Source organism: Heloderma suspectum, chromosome 3, assembly GCF_057233095.1.
Source record: "Heloderma suspectum isolate Gila_16-S chromosome 3, 16-S_ref, whole genome shotgun sequence".
Lineage (NCBI taxonomy): Eukaryota > Metazoa > Chordata > Lepidosauria > Squamata > Helodermatidae > Heloderma > Heloderma suspectum.
Window position 1 is genome coordinate 100,725,131 of NC_139460.1, and position 27,661 is coordinate 100,752,791.

Genomic DNA, 27,661 nt, shown 5'->3' on the forward strand with positions numbered 1-27,661 from the left:
TACGGTGTCCCCAATGCCCAACCCCTCCAGGTGGTCCAGGAGGATACCGTGGTCAACGGTATTGAAGCCGCTGAGAGGTCGAGGAGAACAAGGAAGGAGCATTCACCCCTATCCAGAGCCCTCCTCATATCATCTACCAAGGCGACCAAGGCCGTTTCTGTCCCATGCCCAGGCCTGAAGCCCAACTGAAATGGGTCTAGATAATCAGTTTCTTCCAAGTGTGCCTTCAACTGCACCGCCACCACCCGCTCAATCACCTTGCCCAAAAATGGCAGATTTGAGACTGGGCGAAAGTTGTTCAAAACTTGAGGATCCAAGGAGGGCTTCTTTAAGAGCTGTCATATCACTGCCTCCTTGAGGGCTGATGGCATCACTCCCTCCTCAAGGGAGGCATTCACCACCGCCTTGATCCCCTCACCCAGTAGGAAATGAATGCAACAGCATCCTCCCACATGTTCCCCAGAAACTTGTATATAGAGGAAAAGTGCCTCTGATACTGGAAGATGTATATAGTCATCATTACTAGTAGCCATTGATTGCCTTATCCTCCATGAATTTGTATACTACCATCAACCACCAGGTTGGGCCTAAGAGACACTGAGTTGCAGTGGTAAATCACAGAAGGTGATGCGGGTGGACTTCTTTTTCACACTGTGGCCTTTGGCTTATAGGGTAGCTCAGGGTTCCATCTTGTCCTCATTGTTATTTAACATATACCTGAAAATCACTGAAGGAACACATTCAGAGGTTTGAGCTGCACTCCCACCAATATGCAGATGACACACAACTGTACCTCTATTTTCCATCTACAAAACTCAGGGAGGCTATGGTACTCTTGAAGAAGACTCTGGAGGTGGTATGGGGATGGATGAAGGTGAACAATCTGACATTTATCCCAGATGAGACAGAGGTGCTGTGGAATGGAAAACTGGCCTTTCTGGATTGAGGTGTATGTGACTGATCCAGAATGGGGGCTCACTCCCTGGAAGGACCAACTTTGCAGTTTGGGGGTTTCCATCACTATCCATGGAAGGACAAGTGGCCAGGAACATCTTTTACTAGCTTAGTCTGGTTCACTAACTGCATCCCTATCTAGAGTGATAGGATCTAGCTTCAGTTCCTCATGTGCTAGTTACATCCAGGCTTGACTACTGCAATGTACTTTATGTGAATGTGCATTTGAAGATACTTTGGAAGCTTCAATTGGTCAAAATGGGGCCACATGGATATTGATGAGGGCCAGGAGGTCAGAATATATAATAACAGTTTTGAACCAGTTAACCAGGTTAGCAGTGCATTTCTGGACTCAATTCAAGTTTCTGGTGTTAACCTTTAAAGCTCTAAACGGATTGGGGCCAGGTTATCTTAAGCCCTGCTTTCACTCAAATGATCCTGCCCATTTATTAAGATCTTTGAAGACCCTGCTCATTTGCCCAGCAGTAAGATAGGTTAGGCTGGTGGATGTGAGAGATAGGGCCTTTTCAGCAGTGTTCCCATGTCTGTGGAACTCCCTTCCAACTGATCTGCGTATGACCCTGCTTTCGCTTTTTCTTCCATGCCTTTGTGCTGTAATGGTCAGGCTATTTTTCTTCATTCACAAATGATTTCATCATCCAGGCTAATATCATTCTCCCAATTCTTCTTCAGAATCTAAAAGGATCTTTTATTATGACATTCTCAAGAGGTCTGTATTGTGAGCAACATTCCACAGCTCATCATCTCATGTGATCTGGTTATCTCGGAGATTATGCTCTTTTCTTTTCTGAACAGAAACTCTCTGCATCACAGTGCCTATATAATTTCTTTGTCTCTTATAATCTCTGGTTTTACAAATACTATTCTTGAACACTTTCATTTCAGTTGGATGAGGGACTTTCCTCCCTCTGACCCGTACATTGTTCCAGAACACAGCACGTAGCCATATTTGTCAAAGCATCAACCTTGGTTTTTCTAGCTCTACATCACATTTAAGTCCTTTCTAGCTCTTATACATTTCTGTGACAGTGTAATGTAACAAATGGGAATTGTCCCCCTCAGTTTGAAATGGATATTGAGCCGATTCCTAATATGAACTTGCCCTCATAGTGAGGGCTTAGAGATGCACTCATAAGCTTTTAAATGGATTGGTTGAAGCCTCCCATAAAAGCATAAATACAAAATCCAATTTTTTTCTCTGTTTTTTGTCTTGGGGTATTTGGGTAGCAGTTGCTGCATCCATTTTGTTCATGTTATCATAAATCTGTAATTGGCTGTCACGTCTTTCATATGTCAATCCCTCACAAAGACTTTTCAGTCACATTTATCTCCTGCCATTTCATCATGTGCCTAATTAACTTGCTGGGTCAATAATATGCTACACTCCTGAGAGACCGGTATAGTCTTTCTGTACTTGTCAGATACTTTCCCAATAGGGATAATTAGGCTGATACGGTTTGTTGCCATTTCCATTCTCTTGGTGTACCATATAGTCCTTGAAATGCTTTGAACTCTGTTGGTCTGCTGGCTGTTTCTAGTGGACCAGACCCAAAGCAGTTCAGTGGATAGAATATTGAAAGGAGACTGGGGAATATTTTCTTATCTGGGAAGCCTCTGGGGTGTTGAGTAAGTCACTATTTTGCAGCCTTGGTTGTCTAGCAGTTCAAAGCATCGTTCTGTCTCATGGAAATTTTATTATAATGTAAGTGGTAAGGAACAGGGCTATTCCTTTCTTTTCTCTTAGGGCACAGCAGTGTGTTACATAAAGGCCAGTTTCCATCTCTTGGTCACACTAAGCTTCTGGTACCACACAGCCTCTTATTATCTAGCTCACCATGACCCAGAAATGGAGCAAGCTGTATGTCTTTGTTCTTCCACACAACACAGCTCCATATCATCACAGAAGTTGCACACCACGTACCACGCCCTCCCACCCCCCAGTATAGCAGAGAGTTGCCATTGAGATTCCTCTTACATCTTAGATACCATTGCTTTTTATGTAAGATGAATTCAGACCGCCTGCCCCCCATGTACTCACTAATTAGATAATCTTACCACAAACCCTGCTAGTTGGTCTGGCAGGTAGTCATTCTTCTGTCCCTGAATCTCCATAATTCTCATGTCTCAGCCAGACTGCAGGGTGATTTAAACTGGCCATTGCAGCAGCCTTGTTGAATGTTTGATCAGGGGAAAGGAAACTCAAATACAGCCCATTATATACCAACAAACATTTGTCCAGTAGTATGTATGTTTGTATGTGTGCATGCATTTGGAGGATTTAGACCCCACTCTTCAGGCAATAACATCCCAGAGTGGCTAATATTTTTTTTAAACAATAGCATGACACAAAAAATAACATATATTAACAGAAAAGCTCACACCCAGTAAAAGTGTTACAGATAAAACTGAAGGTGTAAAAGGCTGGGTGAATAAAAGGGTCTTAACCCTGGTGCCAAAAAGATATCAGAATCAGTGCCAGCAAGCCTTTTTCGGGAAAGCATTCCAGAGTTGAAGCACCACAGTTGAAGGGTCACTATTTGTACACTAGCCCCAAGCTGTTGAGAGCTTTAAAGGTTAAAATCAGCATCTTCAGTTGGGTCTGGAAACAATCTGGTGTTGTTTTAAGTGTAGTGACACATGCTCAATATGTCTAATCTCAGTTATTAATATGCTACCATATCTTGTACTGACTACATTTTCCAAATCATCTTCAAGGGTAGTCCTTCATATAACATGTTGCAGTAATTCAGAGGGATGTTATCAAGCCTGGGTAATTGTGGCCAGGCTATCTCTGTACAGGACAAAGTATAGCCAGTGTACCAGCCTTAAATGGTTAACAGCATTGCGTGCCTCCAAGGCCACTTGGACTGGATCTAAGCAAAGCTGTGCTGAAACTTTGAGCCCAGCCCTTTTTTACCATTACTGGGAGTAGGGTGGAAATGCCACCTACCCAGAATCATTTGCTCTTTGAGGTAGGGATGTCAGAGAATTCCGCCACAGATCTCGGGGAGGCCGAATGCCAGTGCATTCGGCCCCCCGAAATCAGTGGAGGAACGGCCTGCCCCCCCGCCCCCCCCCCCCCCCGGGACGAGACTTACCTGGGGTGGATCTTCCGGGCGGCGGCGGTGGCTGCGGCGGTGGCTGCAGCGGCCGGTCTTCCAACCAGCTGCTGCCACCACTATTTCCAGTTTAAAGGGGGGGAAAAAAGACGTGATAGGCTACGTAAAGATTTACGTAGTCTATCATGGCTAGGTTTAAAAAAACAACAACACTGTGATAGTCTACGTAAATGTTTACGTAGCCTATCACGTCTGACTTAAAAAAACAAACAAACGCACGTACGCAAATGGCGGCGGCCACGGCCGCCACCATTTGCGTTCCTTATTTTGGCATGTCTTAGTCTACGTCAAGATTTACGTAGACTAAGACGGCGAAAATAAGGGGAACGCAAATAGCGTAGCGTCCCCTTGTTTTTGCTGTCTTAGTCTATGTAAATCTTAACGTAGACTAAGACGTGCCAAAATAAGGAACGCAAATGGCGGCGGCCGTGGCCGCCGCCATTTGCGTACGCACGTTGTTGTTGTTTTTCTTTAAGTCAGTCGTGATAGGCTACATAAACATTTACAGAATCCAGCGAGGATTCTGGGGGGAGGGACGGAACGAAGGTATGCTCATATGAAGCCCTTTGACATAGAAGTATGCTCTACTGACTTCACTAGAACTTAATTTCAAGTAAGCGTTCTTAGGATCAGAGCCCAAGAGGAGTTGGAACTCACATTGTCCAGAATCCTGTACAGTACCAAATCTCTAAGGAACACCCCTTCTATTACAGGCATTGTTCGTGAACTAAAAAATTGAACTGAAGCAGGTCTGCTGTAATATACGTAGAATAAAATAGTTATAGCTACTCTGGCAGGCACCACATGTCAGACCCTACAGCCACATGTCAAAAATGCATCACAATACATGGCATTTACTCAAAACATGTGATGTGTGCATTCAAACCATAATTAATATGTCTGTGTGAAATAAAAATGTATTTATGGGTGTATATATATATACATATATATTGCAGGGATCTCCAACACAATGCCCACAAAGCTCTCCACTCCTCTTTAAAAATAATTTTTAATTTTAAAAAATCCTTGAAAATCCTTACGGCCCAGGTTCTCCTTCCTGTGCCTTAACCTGCTGCTGATCAGCTGTTGGTGGGCAGGAAAAGAAGGAAAGAGTTTCTTCCTGGCCTCGCTCAACCTTATTCCCTCCACACAAACCTTTGCTCTCTCTTTCTTCCCTTCTTAGCCTCTAGCCTGGCTCTTTCACTCACTCTTTCCTCCTTCTTCCCAGTTCTTAGCCTTGTTCTTTCTCTCCCTCTCACCCTTTTAACTCACTGTTTCTTCCTCCTCCCAACCTGTAGCCTTGCTCTTTCTCTCTCTGTCTCTTCCCAACCCCTTCACTCATTCTTCACCCACCGACCTACCCATACACACAGGTGGGGGCTCTAAGGACAGAGGTGGACATAGGAGCACCAGGTGGGGCCTGGAGTAGAGGTAGGAGTCGAGGTAGGAAAACATTTTCTTTCCTTTGGGGGCTGGGGAAAGGTGTGTGTAAACAGGATGAGCAGAGCAATCTTACATAGGCCTACTCAGAAGTAATTCCCATTGAGTTCCATGTAAGCATTCATAGGATCGCAACCTTAAATGGGTATTTTGTTGTGCTTCTTTGGGGTAAAGTATGTGGATTGGCTTTGAAATTCAGATCATTCCTAAGCTTGTGCTCAGTTTCTTGGGTGAATTGCTTTTCTTTTGACTAGCCAGGCCCCACAGCAGCCATTATGTGAGTAGCCACATCCTCTGTGGAACCATTTTGTGGTGGTGTCCACAGCAGTTGTATTTATCTGGGGTCCTGGTTCTGTCAGGTCCCAGCCAAAATATATTCTTTTAGATTACCAAGATGAAACAAAGCCACTTGTACGAAAAGATGAGAGTTTATTGATAGAAAATGGAGTTTATTACACCTCTTTCCAGCTAATCAAGCTGTCATAATTAGGTATCTATCAGGGGTGGAGGCATGATAGACAGAAGCCATTCCTACAGCCACACAAGTTTCTCCAGGCTGGCAGTGCACATTGCCCCCTGAAGCTAGACCAAAGCCCAAAACCTGTGGATTGGATCTTATAAGCTTTTCTGCTAGATGCCCACTTTCAGCTCAGGCTTTCAGGCAGGCCAGCACACACACACATTTAGGAGAAGGGGGGCCTCCCCCACTCGAAGCATTCTAACCTGGGAAACTAATTGCTCCTGAGCTTAAAGACAGAGGCCCAAACATTCCAGCTCCTCTATGAGAATCAAGGCAAAGCACCCTTATCTCATTTACTTCATGAGATAATTGGGCAAGGGTTAGCAGTGTACAATTGTTGACATATGGAGCTGAATTTGCTTGGAATCAATTAAGGCCTGGTGTAAAAGGTCTGCTTACTTAACCATAGAGCTGCTGGTTAAGCTAAATTACACAGATCTACTACCAGTATCCAAGAGCTCTGTTAAGTCCACTTTTTTGCTTATTAGCCAACTCACTACAGCAGTTTCTCAAATTCCCAAATGTGCCTATGGGTACAAAAAGGTTGGGGATCCCTAATGTATTGCAATTATGCCATGGTTGCAATAATAACAAATGTAAGCAAATAGCAAATCTGTATATGGTCAACTAGTATTAGACAGTGTTGCTGCCTAAAGAGCTGTTTAGGTGCCTTGAAAACACACACACACAGCCTCAGTGGAGTCACTGAAAAGCTTTCAGCTGTAAAACAAACATGAGATGCAAAAAAGGATAATTAACTTTAAAAGGCCAGTCATTCATATCTGCTTGAAGAAAGAGCACATTCACAGAGTAGACTGTGTGCAATTCATTTTTTTGAGCCCATTCACTCCAGAAGGTTTTTGAACAAGGATTTCAGTTGAATCTTCTGCTGTGATCAGGACAGGGACTTCAGGAAAAGGCAGATGCCTTCATCTTTTATGGTCTCTGCACAACCTCAGGCTCCTTTTACAGAATGCAGAGACAAAATTTTGAAATAGATTTCAAGTTGGAAGGAAGTAGCAGCATCCCCCATTTTTAAAATGCATTTAGGGAATTCATAATTGAGAAACTTTGGTTACTGTCTTTGATATAGTCAGTGTTTAAAGATTTTGTGTGCTTCGTTTAACAGCAGCAAAAGATATATAATGAAGGTCACCTAAAATTTGGTTTTCTATGTATGTAGCACTTGCCACTGTTGTTGTTAGCTTCTGTTTTGGATCTCTGACTCTGCTGTGCCTAATCTAGGAAAAAGATAGCAGGAACACTGGAAAACAAGCCTGCCTTCCAGGGCAACTCTGTTCTAAAGTACTATTTTGAAAATCGTTAATGTTAGATAGATCCCAAATTCTGCACATTTGAATCAAGGTCTAAGCATTCTGTGGTGCAGCACAATTGACACTTTCTTGACAAGAACACAATACCAAATAAAATAAATCAGTTACGAAGTACACAACAACAAACGCCAACAGAAAAGTAGAACAATATAATGTTATTGAAGGCACTGAAGTTTGAAGGCACGAGTTTATTTTACTGTTCTGTATATAGAAAAACAATAATTTTGGGGGAGGAATTGAGTATGCAATACTGACCACTCTCCAAACGGTATTTTCAAAGTTCCATGTAGGGGATAACCCTACAATTTAATTAATACAGGTGGAAAAATGGTTACAATAAGACTTGATTGTATATGGTATCTGAATGCTGCCTTTGACTTGTTATCAAGCTGATGCACATGTAGCTAGAGGAAAGAAGGGCTAAGAAACAGAAAAAATAAATTGAGCAGCTACTGTTATTTGCTGCAACTGGAGTTGGTGATTTCATAGGGGAAAGTCCCTGAAGCTGGGAAAGCATACAATGAGCCTATTCTTATTGAATAAAGCTTATTTACTAGTTTTTTCAGTATAGCCCAAGACATTTATTTTCAGATTTGGAAAAAACAGGCTCATGCATCAAGAGCAAACAAACAAAAAACCAAACTATCTTTCACATTGTTCACTGTCCACTCCTGTTGGTTTATTCAGATCTTAATATTTATTCCAAGGAAGTTAATTTAGCATGTTCCCATATGAACTGTTCATAAAATCTAAGGTGCAAGGTATAGAGCATAATAGGCCTATTCTGGCCATTGGCCTTTGGTGTCCTTCAGAGTTCCTTCTTGTCCCCCATGCTATTTAACATATACATGAAACCACTGAGATAGATTGTCTGGAGTTTGAGGTTCAGTGCCATCAGTATGCTGATGAAATGACACCCAACTCATTTCTCTCCATCTAAATCAAAGAAGCTGTTCCAGTTTTAGATCAATGTCTGATGCTGGTAGTGGACTGGATGAAGGAGAACAAATAGAAGCTTAATCCAGACAAGATAGAGGTGTTCCTGATTCATCAAAAGGCAGACCAGGGAATAGGTGTTCAATCTGCGCTGGGTGGGGCTACACTCCCCTTGAAGATGCAGGTTCGCAGTTTGGGTTTACTCCTGGATGCAGCCCTGAACCTGGATATCCAGGTTTCAGCAGTGGCTAGCGCAGCTGAGGCTAGGGATGTATGAACCTCACTCACCTCAGTCCGCGGGGGGGGAGGCGATCCATTCCTCCCCCCAGAATCCTTCCTGGCCAGCTCCGCTCCATGGCGAGTCTGTGGAGCTGCCAGCCAGGTCTGTCCGCTGCCGGACTTCCCTCCGGTGCTAGTCTGCAGATGCAAATGGTGTCCGGCGTAGTGGACGCCATTTGCGTCCCTGCTCTTTGCCATGATAGGCTACGTAAATCTTTACATAGCCTATCACGGTAAAGAGCAGGGACACAAATGGCATCCGCTACGCCGGACGCCATTTGCGTCTGCAGACCGGCACCAGATGGCAGCGAACAGCAGCGGACGACCCGGAATTGGTCGGTGGCAGGTAGGATCCGGCCGGCAGAAGCTTCGCGGGGTGGCAGAGGTGAGTGGTCCGTTTCACCACAGACTCCAGGGGGCCAAATTCTTTAGAATCCGGCTTCATTAGAGTCCATGGCGGAATTCTCTGCCATCCCTAGCTGAGGCTAGTGCACCAACTGTGCCCATTCCTGGAGATGTCTGATCTGGTCATGGTGACACATGCTTTCTTTACCTCCCACTTGAACTATTGTAACATGGTCTATGTGGCGACTGCCTTTGGAAAGTGTTCTGAAACTTCAGCTGGTCCAGAACACTGCAGCCAGACTTCTGGGATGGACAGACTTACTGGAGTTCGTGCTCAGTGGGCCCTCAAGCTGCCGCCGCTGCTGCTCACCCGCATGAGCCCCTGGAGGGCTTGGCAAGCTATTCAGGAGCGTGCCGCAGCTGCCCACTCCACCATGCGAGCTGCCATCTTTTATGCAAGATGGGGCTCTATTTGTTCATATATTTATTGTTGTGCACTGAGTCCCCAAATCTAAATAAAATGAGCATTCCAAAAGGAAATGAACCAAGTCCTCTACCTTCTGGCATCCAATTGGATAATGCCTGTTCACCCTTTTTTGGCCACTGTAGCATCCCTTAACCTCCATTAACTGCAGGGGGTTTAATCTGCATTTAATTAAGAGCCATCTAAAACCATATGAGTAGATAAAAGACAAATATGAGGGCAATTTCCCTAGAACACCTGTAAAATCTTTATACGCTATGTTGGAATAGCACAGTAGTAGTCTGGCAGCCAGTTTCAATTAAACATCTTAAGACTTCCAGACAGGCACCATCATAGCCCCTTGCAGTCAAAGAGTCCACTGAAAAACTCAGTTTAGAATTGATGATTTCACACATTTTGGTACCCCATGATTCTGCCCCCATGTGTTCAGATGCCAGTAAAATGAGAGGAAAGGTCTGTTGAAAAAATATTTTAAGCCAGAAATAAATAGCTGCCTTCTGGGTTAAAGTTCCCACTGAACAACCGGCTGTCTTCTTTCAGACAATTGCCTTGGGTGGATCTAGGAACACCTAGGACTCTAGTCAGAAATGTATGGTGTTTTGATTCCAGGGCCACAATATCTGAATGAACCTACACAGGGGCCCCATATAAAAGCTGGGGCAATAAGTTGGTTTTATATTAGTCAAGCAAGGGCGCCTCTAACCTTCCCACCTGAACCAGCCAAGAATAGCATTAGCAGTTAATTTAGCAGACAGTGCAGTTACATTAGCCACCTCAGTTGTTTCTCATATGAAAATGGGGCTGCAGCATGGTTGGGCCAGGTGGATCTGCAGGCCCTGATAAAGTATACATCCCCCTCCCCCATGCTTGGGCCCTGGGTAAAATAAAATAAATAAGGTAATATTTACAATGTATCATCTTCCAATAGATTTCAGAGAGAGAGAGAGAAGTGGAGAACTCTATTGGAGAAGGAACTTTAGGTTAAAAATGTAATTGCATTTCTTTCACATGCCTGTCACTCTGTTTCAGGAGTATCTCAGTTTCACTTCGGTCTATGTCAACTTTTTACTTATTTTTGAAGTTGTGTGTACTTGATCAAGAACATTTTGTAAGTAAATGTAATTTGATTTATGAAGAGGAAAGGGTTCATATGCTTAAGTATAAATTGGATTTTATAACTAGAAGAAATTATCAGACATTATCTTATCCACCCCCACTCCCTGTCTCATTATATATAGCCAGCCGCCATTCCTGACAGATTTTCTGACACTGGAGACTAGGGATGTCATCACTGTAATGCAATTGTAAACTGGGGGGGGGGGACCATAATTATTTTAAAATTGTAAAATAATTAACTTATTCTATACCATTATAAGAAAATAAAGGAGATTAGAAGAAAAATAAAATATCTTAGTGATTCATTCAGGTATGCTTCAAAAGGAGGCACTGAGAGTACATTCACAGTATAATTTCTATACGTGATGGTCTACATCGGGGTGGGCAGTTTGTGGCCCTCCAGATGTTTTGGCCTACAAATCCCGTGATCTCTCACAATTGTCTATGCTGGGTAGGACTGATGGGTGTTTACATGGTTTACATGGAACTGGGTCATGGGAAGGATCTAGCACATATCTGAATTGTAGCCCCTGCAAAGCCAAAGTTCTGTTGGCCTATAACTCAAAGAAGATTGCAACATCTAATTTCAAATGAAACTTAGAGGTACTTCTCACTTGACATTTTGTACTTAGGTACATGTACAAGATACACATAGCTTGCATCAGTTGTGAATGGTCAAACATGTGGAAGCAAGGGCCCAACTGATTTCCAGATGAGCATACATGCTCCTTTTAATGTCTGTGCAAGTTTCCTGCAGGGTTGCAGTTCAGACCAGTACCATGCAAGTTCAGTGTGTGCATGCACATGGGTGTGTGTGCGTGTGTGCCTCAGAGAGAGAGAGCACGGTTTGAAGTTTTGAATGAAGAGGGCCAGGGAAGAGAGAACATTTCTAGCTGGAGCTAGTTGGAGGGTTGTTAGCTGGAGTTAGTTGGTAGGTTGAACCCAGAGATAAGGGTCTGTTAAATGCTGTAGGTGTTTTGTTTATCTCAACTTATTCTCTGCTTGTGTACTTGTAAATAAAGCAAAGGTTACAAAGACACCTCCAGCACTCTCTCATCCAAGGAAACTAAACCCTGTTAGCTCTGCTCCTAGAACTTTCCATTGCTCAGAAGGAGGGAGTGTATATCAGTATGTTTCTTTGGGGCCTCTTTCAAAGTTTCTTGGCAGTTTTATGTTTAGTGTTAATCATATTAATCAATGTTTAGCATACAAGCAGTTTAAAAAACCATCTGTATGATGTGACTACACTTATTCCGCACCATTTCTCTTTTGTGTTTGGTCAACAAAAGAGGAGCCAAGTTTTACTGTTACAGATATCAAAAGTAGGGAGGAAATACAGAGCTTAGGCCAGTGGAAAACCCATTTCACCTCTGCAAATACAAGTGGAAAATGAAATCTGTAGCTGTTCTAATGAAAGAAAATTAATATACAAAATCAAATTATTCAAAATCTTTTTAAGTCTATAAGCCAAGCCTAGTATTATTTCAGAATATATTGCCTTTTATCTCTGTAGCCAGCTTTAAAAGGACACTGACAAAATATTTCACTAGATTTTAATTTATGTGGCTGAATTGCGTTGTCCTCTGAAGTTGTCTGTTTCTTTTTCATAAATGTTTTTACATATCTGTTCCACTTGCCTCCCATTTAAAACTAATGATGCTGCCAAATTTCATAATTAGTCGGCTCATTTGTCAAAATTCACATGTGTTCGTAATGCTCACCTTTGTAGCGAGCTTAGATCATTGTCTTACGAATTCGTTATTAATTTTGGAATACCTTGCAAGCTTTGGAGCATGTGCAGTCTGCATCTAAACAACAGCATTTCTGCTCATGTACTGAGTTTGTTGGTTTAACAGTTTTCTTTCTGAAGGAAATATGATGATGCCACTTTAACCCTTTAGGGAAAGGTTGGCATTTGAACTCTTTCTTTCCACAAAGCAATCATGTTTGTAGAAACAGTCACGTAGGTTGTATACATATACCAATTAGCTATGGCGAGTAAAGAAAGGCCACATGGAAACAACCAATCAGGAAGGGCTACATAACATGGTGATGCATGAAGTCATGAAGCATTATGCAATTCCAAACTACAACTCCCAAGATGCGGTCTGATATTGTGTGAGCACAAAAACTTGTATACACACAATGAGATCTCAAATTCAAGGAGACTTCTCATCTAAGATTGTTGTTGTTGTTCAGTTGTTAAGTCATGTCCGACTGTTCGTGACCCCATGGACCATAGCACGCCAGGCCTTTCTGTCCTCCACTCTCTCCCGGAGTGTGCTCAAGTTCATAGTCATTGCATCGGTGATGCTATCTAGCCATCTCATCCTCTGCCATCCCCTTCTCCTTTTGCCTTCAATCTTTTCCAGCATCAGGGTCTTTAGTCCAGTCTGCCACTTGATACACTAGTCTGGGGAACTTCAATTGTGAATTTATCTGCTTGAGTGTGTAGGTGCTCTAGCCTGCTGCTTGAAATAACAGATTGTGGCATTCATTCACAAGTAGATGTGCTTCCTTTCCACTTGAAATAGCAGCTAGAGACACTTACCAGTAGGTCTACTTCTGGATAACTGTTACAGCCTGCTGTTTGATGTGATAGTTTGTGTTGCTTCCCGCCAAATACATTTGTTCACTGTTCCTCTGATCCACCCTAACACCCTACGTATATAAATAGCATCTTCGCTACTGTTACAAAAAAAGGTGCCTAGAGAACCAGCCTCACTTTTCAAAGTCTACACAAATCTTCCTATTTGTTTGGATCTGTTGGGATGCTATCACTTTTTCATTTCTATGTTGCAAAAATTAATTTCCTTATACTATAAACAAAGTGTAACAAGGTCGCTTGAGACTAGCCTGCGCCACTTGACTCAGCCACTACCAGTGGATGCTTATGGTGCTAGACGTTTTTCTGGAATTCTCTTGCTTTCTCCGTGATCCAGCGAATGTTGGCAATTTGATCTCTAGTTCCTCTGCCTCTTTGAAACCCAGCTTGTACTTCTGGTAGTTCTCGGTTCACATACTGCTGAAGCCTAGCTTGTAGGATTTCGAGCATCACCTTGCTGGCATGTGAAATGAGCGCAATTGTACGGTAGTTTGAACACTCTTTGGCATTGCCCTTCTTTGGAATTGGAATGTAAACTGACCTTTTCCAGTCTTGTGGCCACTGTTGAGTGTTCCAAATTTGTTGGCATATTGAGTGCAGCACTTGGTGGAATTTGTTATTTTCTGAGGAAATAATGAATTCATTTGGCGTAAGTTTTCCCATCACTTCTTGAACCATGTGCTGGGACTAAGTCATTCACACAGCTCTTACCGCTGGAAACCATGGGCAGCCTCGTGTTTCTATCTTTGAAATGCTCTCTCCATAATTTCTTAGCCTTGGAACTTTTCTTGGTCTTCCAAGGCAACTGCTGTAGCTGCAGCAACATCAGCAACTACTGCTGGTCTTGCATAGAGGTTCATACCAGGCTCCTAGTATAAAAGCAAGGCAACACAGTGTCATGGCGCAGTGGTGCTGGAAACCCTGAAAATAGTCCTATGGTCTGCTGTTAGTTCGCACAAGCCATGGGATTTCTACTTTTGTTAGTTATAATAAGAGCTTATTCCACCTACAGTGCTATTACTTACATTTTGTTTCTTTACACAGGTTTACCGAGCAGAAATTGCACCTCTTAAAGAGAATGTGAACAGCATTAATGACCTGGCTCATCAGTTTACCTCATCTGAGATACAGCTTTCCCCATATACTCTCAACCGCCTCGAAGACTTGAATGGAAGATGGAAACTTCTGCAGGTAATATTCTATAACTTAAAAACCTGAAATTCAGTTGGTGGTGATGATAAGATTTTTGCTTGTTTTTAATCCTCATAAGGCAAAGCAAGAAAGAAATGGACCCCACTCCCAATAAAAATATGGGTGATTTATTTTAAGAATAATAAAGACTGTCTGCATGTTTTTATATGTGTCTGAACATCTGAACTGTGCTCTCTTAAGAATTATAACCTTTTAATGTAAGTAGAGTGTGTAATGTATTCCTAGGTGTGCAGTTTCAAAAGTGTTTTTAGCTAGTGATCTAAACATGTCTTGACTTGGATAAGAAAATGATTTAAAAATCACATTCTCTGAAAATAATAAGCAGTCACACATTTTTAGCAATACAGTATGCTTCACTCGTGTTTTAAATGCCGAGTATGTACAGCTGCTTGGAGCAGATGGAAATTGGTAAGAATTTGATATAAGCTTCCACATGGATATCATTAATTGGGTTGGAAACCTTGAACAGAAACAGGTGTTTCCATTCAGTTCCTGAGACACATCCACCAGCAAATTGCTGCATGCATGTAGCCCCCCTTGGATACTTAGCACTGAGCATCTATTTATGGAACAGAGGGAGGAGGGAACTGGTGGCTACTGCACATCCTCAGTTTGCTCCAGGCCATTGCTTTTGATAAGAGGACTAAACTGTAATTTTTGTATGCTTCCTTTCCTTCTCAAAATCCTTTAACTTCCCACTCCCTCCTTTGAAGATACTTGATTACGTGGTGGAAGACTGAACTTTGATTCTGCTTTCACCACTCAAGTTCGTTTTCTGTTCTCTTTTAAACAATTCCTAGGAACATTAATTTTAAACACTATCCTTTACAAGCAGTTTAATGATTCCTTCTTCAGTGCATGCATTAAGATCACATCTGTAGAATAAAATTCAAAATTACAAAGTATTATGTTCATTGTGGCCACTTGCAGAGTTTGATCAAGCTATTAAGCTCATAAAAAGGTGGTTTTGCTTTTACAGGATAATTAAGTTTTCCATATAAAATAAAGAGAAGATCAAACTCAAATAGAAAAAAAATATTACAATTTTGAGTAAAAAAGAAAGAAAGCATAAATTAGACCATATACAGAGCTTTAATGCCATGTATTTCTAGGACACTGTGTGTAGTATCTATATATCAGCCTATCGCAGCCTGGTGCGCTCCAGAAGTTTTGGGCTATAACTCCCAGCATTCCTATTCATTCACAACAGTAGCTAGAGCAGGTGGGAGATGACATCCAAAACATCTGGAGGGCACCAGTTGGGGAAGACTGCTATATACAAACTTGATTATAAATGAACATATGCGCTAAATACTGTTACATATATTATACAATAAACAAAGATCAAATAAAGGCGTATGTGCATCTCGATTGCTCAAATGACATACAAAAATCCCAGTCCAGAAAGCTGGTCTGCCTGTGAAGCTGTGTTTTATGCATTAAATGTGGAGCATATGTTCCTTGCATGTAAACATACACTGGATGCTGCAGTGTGTGGGCAAAAGGAAACATATGACAACCCACATTGTGTGTGCCTGGGGATACTGTGCACTCGGGTAAGCTGACCAATATTTGCAAGTGTCACCATGAATCCACTATGACACATGTGCATGTGAATGTAGATACATATATCCAAATAGTGCAGTGCAAATTCTTCAACTTCCCTACAACGTGATCCATGTAGATGTTCATCTGTCTCTCAGTGTGAATGGGAAAGTGCATTCACACAGGCTTGACAGGTGCCTCTGTGAATGTTAGGGTTTTTTGTGCTTAGAATTAGATTCCCGCAACAAGGGATGAGGGACCTAGAGGTTATTTTGGGTAGCTTTGCTGGCTGGATTACAGGAAATTGTATATTTCAGTTTAAGCATACATGTACTACAGATAGCTGAAAGAGCAAAGTGGATCAGGGTAAGTTCTGAAGCATTATGCTTCACATTATTAGCATGTATAAAAGAGGCTACTTTTCTGCCAAATAAAGTTTCTATATCCCAAGTGAAAATGTATGTTTGTGAGATAAAGTTATTGCTTAACAACATTATTTTTTCTTAAGTTGCACATAATTTGCTAGTTGGTTTATTAAACTCTGTTGAATAATAGCATCTCTCTATTTTGAATCAAGCAGCTGACACAGTGTTTTCCATATATGAGTCCAGAATCATCCTCCTCCAATTTGTAGCCACTGTAATTTTTTAAAGTATAAAAAGCTAAAAAGGGTCTTATTCATCATGAAGCAAAACATCTATCAGCAACATCCCAGCTAAGCAAGAACTGTAGCAGCAGGGGAATCATCTGAGGAGCAGGTGGGAGTCGCTTTTTTCTGGCCAGTGTGAACTCCCTGCTCCTTCACCACTGCTGCAGCAGCCTGTCTGGCCTTGGGAAGAGCTCATTATTTCTGGCTCCCTGAAACAGCTGAGGACCCAGTTGCCTGGGGAGTGTTTTGCATCCAACCATTGGCTGTCCCTCCAGGAAGCCTGAAGGGAAGCTAACGTGGGCGGGGGAACTTTGGGGGGAGCCACTTCAGGGGGGCAGCAAGGTGAGGGCCATATCCCTTGATTTTTCTTTCCTCTCTCTTTCCTCTCTCTTTGTTTCCCTTCTTTCTCTTACCGTTGTGGGAAGTGAGGGGAGTGGATTTCTGGGGTTGTCTGGAGGTTGTGGGGGGGTGGCCTTTGAATGTGTTTTGTTTGTTTTCCAGTTAGGCTGTTTATTATTTTATAGATTAAGTACTGAAGGTGAGAAGGAAGTGATTTTATACATCAAGGTGACAGCCTGCTGGTATTGAATGGTAACCCCCCTCCCCCCGGGTGAGAGATGGGAGGGGAGTGTTAGGTGTGCATTCCAGGTGAGAGACGGGATGTTGGGCTTGACTGTGTTTTATTCTGCTGAAATGTTGCTGAGTTTGACGTCTTTTCTGAGACAAACTGTGTGTATAGGGGAGGTAATAACAGTGGTAGGGGGCATGAGAGGTATGGTGCTGGAAGAGCAAAAACACATAGGAGAAGGGAGGGCAGGTATTTTGCGCCTATCCTGTCTTCTGGTTGCCCTGTCAGCCCAGGTACCTTGGGGAGCAGGCCAAGCCACCCGCAGAATCTTTGCCTGCTCCTTTGCAATGCCAGGTCAGTCCGGACTAAGATCGGAACCATCCATGATTTACTCTTGGATGAAAAGGCTAACCTGGTATACATTACGGAGACTTGTCTAGGGGAGATAAGTGGTCCTGTATGGACAGGTCCAGCTTGCCAGGTGCAGCTCAGGAGTTCATGGCGACCATGACAACCATGGGCCTGTCCCAGGTGGTCAAGGGGCAACACATGAAGCTGGTCACACACTCGATTTGATCTTCTGCTCCAGTCAGGAGAATGATCCGTGGGTAGAGGTTTTATCTGTCTCCATGTTGTCATGGACGGATAACTGTCTTGTCAGGGCTGGTATCACAGCTACTACCCGCCTCCGCAGGGGTGGAGAAACAATTAAGATGGTCCACCCCTGAAGGCTGATGGATCCATTGCAATTCCAAAATGCCTTGGAGGGGTTTCTAGGCTGGTGCCACCCTGGTCTATGTGTGGAATGAAGATTTGACCAGGGTTATTGACACGGTCGCTCCTAGACGTCCTCTCCTACCCGCTTCTAAATAAGCCCCATGGTTTACAGAAGAACTGAGGGAGCTGAAGCGGCAAGGACGACAACTACAGCACTGGTGGCAGAAAAGTCAACTTGAATATGACTAGGGGTGCACGAAAGTCACTTACCTGGTCTCGCAGCTTTTCGCGGTGGGGGGGATGTGCTTCGCTGCTCTCCCCCCGAAGTTCAGGCCGGGGGGAGGCTTCCCGCCTCGCCCGGCCGAAATTCAGGCCGGGGGGGAGGCTTCCCGCCTCGCCCGGCCGAAATTCAGGCCGGGGAGGAGGCGCCTCGCCTCGCCCGGCCGCGAAATAAAAAGTAAAAACAAAAAAATGCCCCCGTGATAGGCTACGTGACGATTTACGTAGCCTATCACGGCTGACTTTGCAAATCTAGCCATGATAGGCTACGTTAATCGTCACGTAGCCTATCACGGGGGTGTTTGGTTTTTTTTTAGTTTTATTGGAATGGCGGCGGCGGCGGCAGCCTGACGAAGACCCGACGAACCGCCGCCGGGACCCGCCGCCGGGAGGGACATTCGGGAAAGGTAAGTCCCGTCCTGGGGGGGGGGCGGAGAATTTCTCCCCGAAACTTGTTTGGGGGGCCGAACACGTTGGCGCTCGGCCCCCCGCAGTTTCGGGTAGAAATTTTCCGCCAACCCTAAATATGACAGGATGTGCCACAGGGATCATTTGAAGACCTATGAGGTGGCAATACATGCAGCGAAGAGAGCTTTCTACTCTACACGTATTGCATCCGCAAACTCATGCCCAGCTGAGCTGTTCAGGGTGGTTAGGGAGCTGAGTCAGGCTGCCCTCACACTGAATCCGATCTTAGAGCCTTCAGTAGCTCACTGTGACACCTTTAATGAGTTTTCCTGGATAAAATCACTTGGATGCGAGCCGACTTGGACGCTGTCATGGGGACAGAAATCAACAGTGGGGTGTCCAGCAACTTTGCTTGCATGATTAAACTGGATCATTTTCAGCTTGTGACTCCTGATGATGTGGACAAGCTGCTTGGTTTGGTCAAAAAGACAACTTGCCCTCTCGATCCTTGCCCATCCTGGCTTGTAGTCCAGGGAGCGGAGATGGTAAAGCAATTTTTGCTGAATATTATTAATGCCTCCCTAAGGGAAGGTAATTTTCTGAAACAAGCAATTGTTAGACCGCTTCTGAAGAAGGCTTCCCTTGATCCCCTAGACTTCAATAATTATAGGAGAGTAAGTAATTTACCATTTGGGGGCAAGGTAATCAAGAAGGTGGTGTCCATTCATGTCCAAGCAGTCTTAGATGAAACTGATTACCTGGACCCATTTCAAACTGACTTCAGAGCAGGATATGAAGTTGAGACTGCCATGGTCGCCTTGGTGGATGATCTTCACCTGGGACTCGATAGGGAGAGTACCCCTGTTGATTCTTTTGGATCTCTCAGCGGCATTCAGTACCATCAACTATGGTATCCTTCTGGATCACCTGAGAGTTTGGGGTTGGGGGTACTGCTCTCCAGTGGTTCCACTCCTTTCTCTCAGGATTATTCCAGATGGTGTCGCTCAGGGATAGTTGTTCCTCGAAAAAGGAACTATTATGAGGAGTCCCACAGGGCTCCATTCTATCCCTGATGCTGTTTAATATCTACCTGAAACCGCTGGGAGGAGATCATCAGGAGGTTTGGGGCTGAGTGATCAGTATGCTGATGACACCCAAATCTATTTCTCTTTAACATCCTTATCCAAGGAAGGTATAACTCCTCTGAATGACTGCCTGAAGTCAGTAATGAGCTAGATAAGGGAGAAAAAGCTGAAGTTAAATTCAAGCAAAATAGAGGTGCTCATCATGAAGGGTCCTAATTCAGGTACTGAGGTATGTCAACCAGTTCTGGATGGGGTTGCACTCCCCCTGAAGGAGCAAGTTTGTAGCTTGGGGGTGCTTCTTGACCCAACCCTGCTCCTGGCACCCCAGGTGGAGGCAATGGTGAGAAGTGCCTGTTATCAATTTTGGATGATACGCCCATTCCTGGAACATGTGGTAACAGTGGTGCACACGCTGGTAATCTCTGGGCTTGATATCTGTAATGTGCTGTACTTAGGGCTGCCTGTATATTTAGTTCGGAAACTTCAACTGGTACAAAATATGGCAGCCAGGTTGTCTGTGGGACGTCCTGTAGAAACCATATTACACCGGTTTTGAAACCTTTACACTGGCTGCCAATTTGTTTCTGAGCAAAATATAAAGTGCTGGTTCTTACCTTTAAAGCCTTACATGGTCTAGGTCCAAGGTACCTTAGGGAGCGTCTTCTCCCCTACGTCCCAGTCCACCACCTAAGGTCCTCTGAGGGCTATCTGCTACAGCTGCCTAATGTGAGATTGGCAGCCACACGCAAGAGGACCTTTTGCTTTGCCACCCCTCAGTTATGGAATGGCCTGCCGGTTGAAATGTGCCTGCTTACCTCTTTGAAGGTTTTTAAGCAGGCATTAAAGACTCTATTTGAACTGTGGTGTTGGAAGAAAATTCTGAGAGTGCCTTGGACTGCAAGAAGATCAAACCAGTCCATACTCCAGGAAATAAAGCCAGACTGCTCACTTGAGGGAATGATATTAAAGGCAAAACTGAAGTACTTTGGCCACATCATGAGAAGACAAGATACCCTGCAGAAGATGCTGATGCTAGGGAAAGTGGAAGGCTAAAGGAAGAGGGGCCGACCAAGGGTAAGATGGATGGATGATATTCTGGAGGTGATGAACTCGACCTTGGGGGAGCTGGGGGTGGCGTCGGCTGACAGGAAGCTCTGGTGTGGGCTGGTCCATGAAGTCACGAAGAGTCGGAAGCGACTGAATGAATAAACAACAACAAAGACACTATTATTCCAGCTAGCCTTCCCTTTTTAGAACTCTTGTTCCTGTTTCTGATTTTTGTACACTGTTTTTAAGCTGTGTTGTTTTAAGCTGTATTGTTGTATTGTTGGATTTTTAAAGAAATGGTTTTAGGTCAAAGTTATTCTTAGATATATGTTGTCTGTATATATTGTCCGTATGCTTTTATGTAAATGGGTTTTACACTTTCTATATTGTATTTTAATGTTTAAACTTTTGTAAACCACCCAGAGACCTTTGGCTATGGGGCGGTATATAAATGTAAATAATAACAACAACAACAACCATCATCTATATTATTAAAAGCAAGTCTCATCTTCCCAGTAGAGGGAGATTTTGATCTTTCTTAGAACCTGAATTTCTCTTTTAGTTGCAGTAGTTAAGAATTGCTCTTGTGTATTCCTTGAGAATAAGAGTGACTGCCAGTGCTACAGTTTTCATGGTTCCTGAATGGGCTATCAGAGAATGAATTGATTATGTAGCTTGGCCTCTACGGTTAGCACCATGTCTCTGTTCTGTGAGCTTAATATTCGGCTCTATTGGGCATCTTCCATGTGGAAATCTGCATGGGGTTTTTAGCGATGTGTGAAACTTGCAGGAGAAATTCCACTTCTAGCTGCTTTTTGATATTTGAGCAGTGGCAAATAGTGTCCTTTTTGTATTCTGTTTTTCAACTGCTCTTTTTTATATTATGCCTAACTAGATGGCTATTGGAAAGGATGGATTAAAATCTGCTTCCAACAATTTGGGCACTGAATGATGCAGGTGAAGCACAGGGTGTGTGTATTAACAGTTATCCCAAAAGTAGCTTAGAAGTAAAAATTGACAGAAATCTTACATGCAGCGTCTATGTGGTAATGGGTCAAATACTCGTACTAGGTCATACAAACATTATAATTCTAGTCAGTATCATTGCATCCCAGACAAATAGCCAAACTGGGCACTGTTGGGTACAGATCGTATACTAGGGATGCTGGAGAAATTCGAGACGGACTAAAATGAGCAGGGGGGAAAAACTCAGTGTACACAAATGGCGGTAGCCGCCACCATTTTTTTCCCCCCCTGCCATGATAGGCTATGTAAATACTTACGTAGCCTATCACAGCCTCTGCAGGAACGCAAATGGTGTCCCTGCGTTAGCCGTGATAGGCTACATAAGTATTTACGTAGGCTATCACGGCTATGAAGAGGAAGCGAATGGCGGCCACAGGACGGCCGCCATTCGCAAAGCAGTGTGGACGGGAGCAGGTAAGTGCTCCGTTTTGCGCCCCTTTTGTGGGTTGGGGGCAGCGGGGACTTCATCCTGCATGCCTTTCGTGGGTTGGGGGGCAGGGGCTTCGTTCCATGATGGATTTCGGGGGGCCGAATGCACTGGCATTCGGCCTCACCAAGATCCGTCACGGAATTCTCTGACATCTCTATCCCTAATCGTAACTGAAAGCTGAAGTGTGACTTTGGTTTACCCAAGTACAATGGGTGGTATTCAGTTAATTCATCCCACTGACAGAACAGCTTCCATCAGCAGAAACAGGTGATTCCCCCTCCCCTCTGAAGCTCCTGTGCAGTGCACTCTCAAAATCTGGTCCAGAGGGTTGGGGGACCTTATTGTGAAGATTTGGGGGTATGGGGACTGCATCAGGGAAGAGAGATGGTGGAAAGTCCTGTTGTATGAGTTCTGTGTTAGATTTTGCCTAAGGTTAATAAAGAGTCTTTTGTGTTTTTAATAGCTGGAAGAGTATTTGTAGACCAGTTGTTTGGGTAAACTACAATAGATTTCCTTGTGCAAAACGTATGCAGAGAAAGGGGGTGCAGCAGGGAAGGTGGGACATGCCATATCCTCTAACTATTTTATTTGCTTTTGAAAAACAAGGGGCTTGCCTTAACACCAAATTCTATTAAATTACATTCTATTTTCCAATGCTGTTTTCTTTGTCTGATTCAGTGCATATTTTCTGCTCCTCCTGGTTTCACTTCCAGTTCTCAGCCTGAAAGACAAAAGCATTATACATAGAAGTGAACTTTTGCATCATAAAAATTTGCATAATCTTCTTCAGTATAATCTAGACAATATGATTCCTCTCAGTCCCCTTTATCGGTAGAACAGGAACCCAGCACAGTATCTCACAAGCTTAATCTTGTGGAAGAGAATTAAATCCCAACAAACTAAAGTACAGAACATAAAAAGTGTTACTTTTCAGCATCAGAGCAACCGTTCATCTAGTCTAGTATTCTGTTTAAAAAACCAACCAGCCAAATGTACCTGGGAAGCTCATAAGCAGATCATTATGGTGATGGCCATCCTCTGTTGTTTTTGTCCCCAACATCTGGTAAGCAGAATTCTACTGCCTCTCAATATGGAGGTTCCATAAAGCTGTCATGGCTAACAACACTGATAGCTCCATCCTCTATGAACTTTCTAATCTTGAATAGTGATCATCACTACATCTGTGATAATGGTTGGATCCTCCAGACCAACTTCATTGAACTTAGGTCCTATTGAAATCATGGGACAAGTTAGTCATGGTTTAAGGTCCATTTATTTCAAGGGGAACTTGGTTCAACTAACTTGGACTGAATCCAGCCAAATGAATTCCATAAGTTAATTATGCACTGTGTGAAGAAGCACTTCCTTTTTGTCTGCCCACAACCTGTAACAGGTAAACATATTTTTAACCACCAGGAAACATGATTTTTCATAATAGTTCCCACTCCTACTGTGTGGTTTGTTGATCTAAAGAGGGAGTCATCCACAAATTTGAAGCCATCCTCTTTTGAGGCTATGTTGTTAATGCCTTGCTGATTCACACTTCAACGCAGCAGCTTGCAGACACTGTACATCAGTCTCAAGGAGACTTGCTAAAGATTCCCCCTCCCCCTGCTTTGGACACCCACAGAAGTAGCAGGCTGCTGTTGTTGTTGTTTCTATTATTTTTTTCTTTTTCGAAAGCTGGAGAACTGCTGACATTCAGGCGCACCAAGTGAGCCTATATTGCCTCCCTGCTAACGCTAGCCTTGCTGCCTATAACTTTAAATTCCCCTTCAATGGCACAAAGTAAAAATGGTCTGGAGAGCTTATTTGGCACCTGCTATAACAGAATCATATTTTATACACATCTGTGTTGCTCCCTGATTCATCCTTAAGCTGTGTACAGCTGCATTTCCAGTTCTCAGTTAACAGTGATTTAATTGCATATCCATCTCACGTAACTAATTTAGTTGATATATTCATAATTAACAGCATTCTATTTTCTGTCAAGGTTTGTGGCACTGTAACGATAGTATTTTTTCGTTTAAAATACTATAAGGGCTGCATTGCTGAGGGCTTTTTTCTATAACCGTATAAGAAAAGAATGTCATTTGGGTAAATAAGTAAAGATAGATTACTTCAACATTTATTGTTTTCTATTAGAATTAAATGAGAAACCTCTATAAAAGGTTGTTTTCTATTAGAATTTAATGAGAAACTTTTCTAAAAGTGTAACTTCTGAGCCGAAACACAGTCATGACATGTTTTTTTCTTCACCTAGCTTTGTGCGCCCTAACGTACACAGTGAGTTGGATCTAAAGGTTATCTTCCTCCAAGAGTTTCGGTGCTTTCAGGCGAGGTCTTTGTTGTGCAGTCCCCCTGCCGTTCACAGAATTTTACAGGATGTCCAGACATCATAATCTTCCATTCGTAACCCTCCCATGTTTTCCCACCCCTGCTTCTTCCTTTTTTCTTACTACAGAAAAAGGAAGGAAAGATGGAATAACTGCAGAGTCTTTTGACTGCTAGTGCTAGGAGCTGTCCGTCTGGAAGCAACCCTTGTCTTTTGACAGAAAAACTTCTTCCATCAGAGGAAGGGAATCTTTGGATTCAACCAATGTCTGTTTTTAGTCACAAAACCCCAGAGGAGTAAATGCTGTGCAGTACACTAAAATATGTGCATTGCGCATGTATTGGTATTATTATGCAGTTTCAATTAACCAGATGCAGCCTCAGAGTTTTTCATTTTAAGCTTAATGGGTATAGATCTCAGAATCACTGGATATCAGCTTTAAACACTGAACTGGTGTGATGGAGAATAAAGTGTTGGACTCGGACCAGGGAAACCTGCTTTAAAATCTGCACTTAGCTGTGCAACTCACTTGGTGTGGGGCAAATTACTATAAACTAAACACGATATCTGTAGGGCTGCTGCCCGACAGAGAAACCCCATGTTTCATTCTCTCTCTTTTCTAGGTAACATCTTAAGATACAAAATGCATCATATTACATAATCACGTGGTGAACTACGTCCACAAGCAGCAGCCAGAAAAGTGATGTGTGATGTCACAGTGTGAGACATTATCACACATTTTATATCACTAAATATTATAGAGGGGAGAGGAGGAGAAATCACAGGACTTTTGTTTTCAGTGGCAGCAGTCACACATCAGCTATAACATTAGTTCCACCCTCTCTCTCAGCCTAGGATGGTTGTTGTACCATCCTTGGAGTAAGGTACAAATGTAAGAGATCAATCAAATCTGAAAAAACAACAAAGTTGGTTTATTTATATGAATAAATTAAAAGTCTTTAAAAAGTAAACATTAGCCATAAATACTAAGGGAATAATATCATTTATTGGCCAAGATTTTCAGACCCAGCCACAACTGCTAGTCCTAGTTACAACTTTGCTAACTGCCATTCCAAAAGGATTAAGAAATACTGTGAATATGTACATGTGTAAGTTAAATGGATGTGCTTTCTGAGAGAAGAAGTGCTAGGAAAATGTGATATTCCTTGATAAATTGATCACCTGGAAGAGCTATCAGTTCCTTGGTTTTGTTTGATTCTACTGCTGGAAAGTTTAGTAGAAGCTGGTGTGCTTCAAGAGAAAAATATGTTGCCAGCAGGGGCTGCAATCAATAAGAACTCCTTTGGGCACACATAAGAGCTTATGCTTACCAAGTATGACTTTTTATTCTTTGAAAAGTCATATGCATCATCATAAAGTGTTTTTTAATTTCCTCCAAATTTCAAAAGTGGTTTGTCATATGATGCATAGAGCTGTTATTTGAAGAAAAAGAAAGGCACATTTTTAAAGCAGTCTTGTTGCTCTTATTCATAATCAGAGGGACGGGGTGGGGGAGTTATTAAAATTAACTCTTTTTTTTTCCTTTGAAATTTCAGTAACAACTTACTGTCTTCTTCCAGTATTTTTCTTTCTGATTAAGTGAAAGTCTGTACTGTGCCCCCTCCCTCCCCTTGCTTTGAGTCTCCAGAGGGAGATTGTGCCAGGTAGAGTGCTGCATCCATTGGAGACAAGCTTTTAGTGGTGGAAGTTCTGTGAATTACAACTTACTTCACACTGTCATTCCCTTAGGATCAAATTAAGTAAGAACACAGCCAATGTCTGAGTAAGCGCATAAAAGCTTTAAAAGAAAAAGAAAAAAAGATGCCTCCCAGGATTGTCATTAGTTTTCCAGTTCCAACTTTTGGAAGTAAAACTTCTTCTAAGATAGTAAGTGTATACTGAGTTTTCTGGGACAAAAGATCCCAGCATAAAGTGTCTGATCATTTACCATTTTTCCCCCTGTTGCTGCTACTAGTATTACTGTTGTTTCCACAGCACATTAATTCAGCATCAGAGATGCATTAAATTCAGTCATAGTCAGAGTTGGGGTGAGGGGCAGATTCTGATGGCACTGCTGTGGTTCTTCCAGTGAACGAGGAGGAAAGGGAGGAGCTAGACACATGGATATAGGATTAGCCTGACCAGATTGTTTGTGCTGTGCCTGTGCAGAGGCTTCTAACTGTTTGCCATGATCATGATTAGAAGCTTCTGTGGTAGCAAACAATGAGTGAACAGGCCCTCTCCATTCTCTGCCTGCTGCTCAGTGGCAATGAGTGGTACAACCTGCCAACTCCAAGGCCCCAAGACAGGCCATGACTATTAAATCAGCCTTCCCTCTAGTCCTCCAAGTTAGTACTGCCAGCTGCTTAGTCTGTAGGCCTTCTTTTTTATTTAGTCCTTTCTCTCAATTTCTGCAAGTCAGCTTAAGCTAAGGGCTTTTCTAGACAGAGACTTCTTATCCTGCAACTTTACCAGGGCTTCTGCTTCTGGATTTTTTTGTGGGATTAAGCTTGGCCCTTTCTACGCACTTCTGGTTTGTTCCCCCAGGGAGTTCTTTTATCAGCAAGTTCTACATTTTTCATTTTACAGCCACTAGATGGCACTGTTGTGTAGTTGCTGTTCTAGCACAACTTCCTGTTCTCTTGTATCTACTGGAGGGCATTCCATGACCTTCGAGTTAGCCCCTGCCACTGGATAACAGGCAGGGTCAATTCTAACAGTCCTCTCTGGAAGCGTGGGGGAGGGGGCTACCCAGCCTGCCCAGACCAGCCCTGCCTTGCATTGACTGAAGAGGGTCGACGCTGAGCTCTGCAAGCTCAGCTAGATAGAGTTTTCCTTTTATTTATTTTTTGTTGTTTATTCGTTCAGTTGTTTCCGACTCTTCGTGACTTCATGGACCAGCCCATGCCAGAGCTTCCTGTCGGCCGTCGCCACCCCCAGCTCCCCAAGGGCGAGTCTGTTACCTCCATTATATCATCCATCCATCTTGCCCTTGGTCGGCCCCTCTTCCTTTTGCCTTCCACTTTCCCTAGCATCAGCATCTTCTGCAGGATATCCTGTCTTCTCATGATGTGGCCAAAGTACTTCAGTTTTGCCTTTAATATCATTCCCTCAAGTGAGCAGTCTGGCTTTATTTCCTGGAGTATGGACTGGTTTGATCTTCTTGCAGTCCAAGGCACTCTCAGAATTTTCCTCCAACACCGCAGT

The 27,661-nt window shown here is 43.1% G+C and overlaps 1 protein-coding gene across 1 annotated transcript in view; it reads left to right on the forward strand.

The window, feature by feature from the left end:
• Positions 1–27,661, forward strand: part of DMD (dystrophin) — a 1,907,270-nt gene that overhangs the window by 1,624,242 nt on the left and 255,367 nt on the right. The window contains exon 59 of the mRNA XM_084843968.1: positions 14,198–14,344. Within this exon, the coding sequence (XP_084700094.1) occupies positions 14,198–14,344 (147 nt within the window). The remainder of the gene's footprint in view (positions 1–14,197; positions 14,345–27,661) is intronic.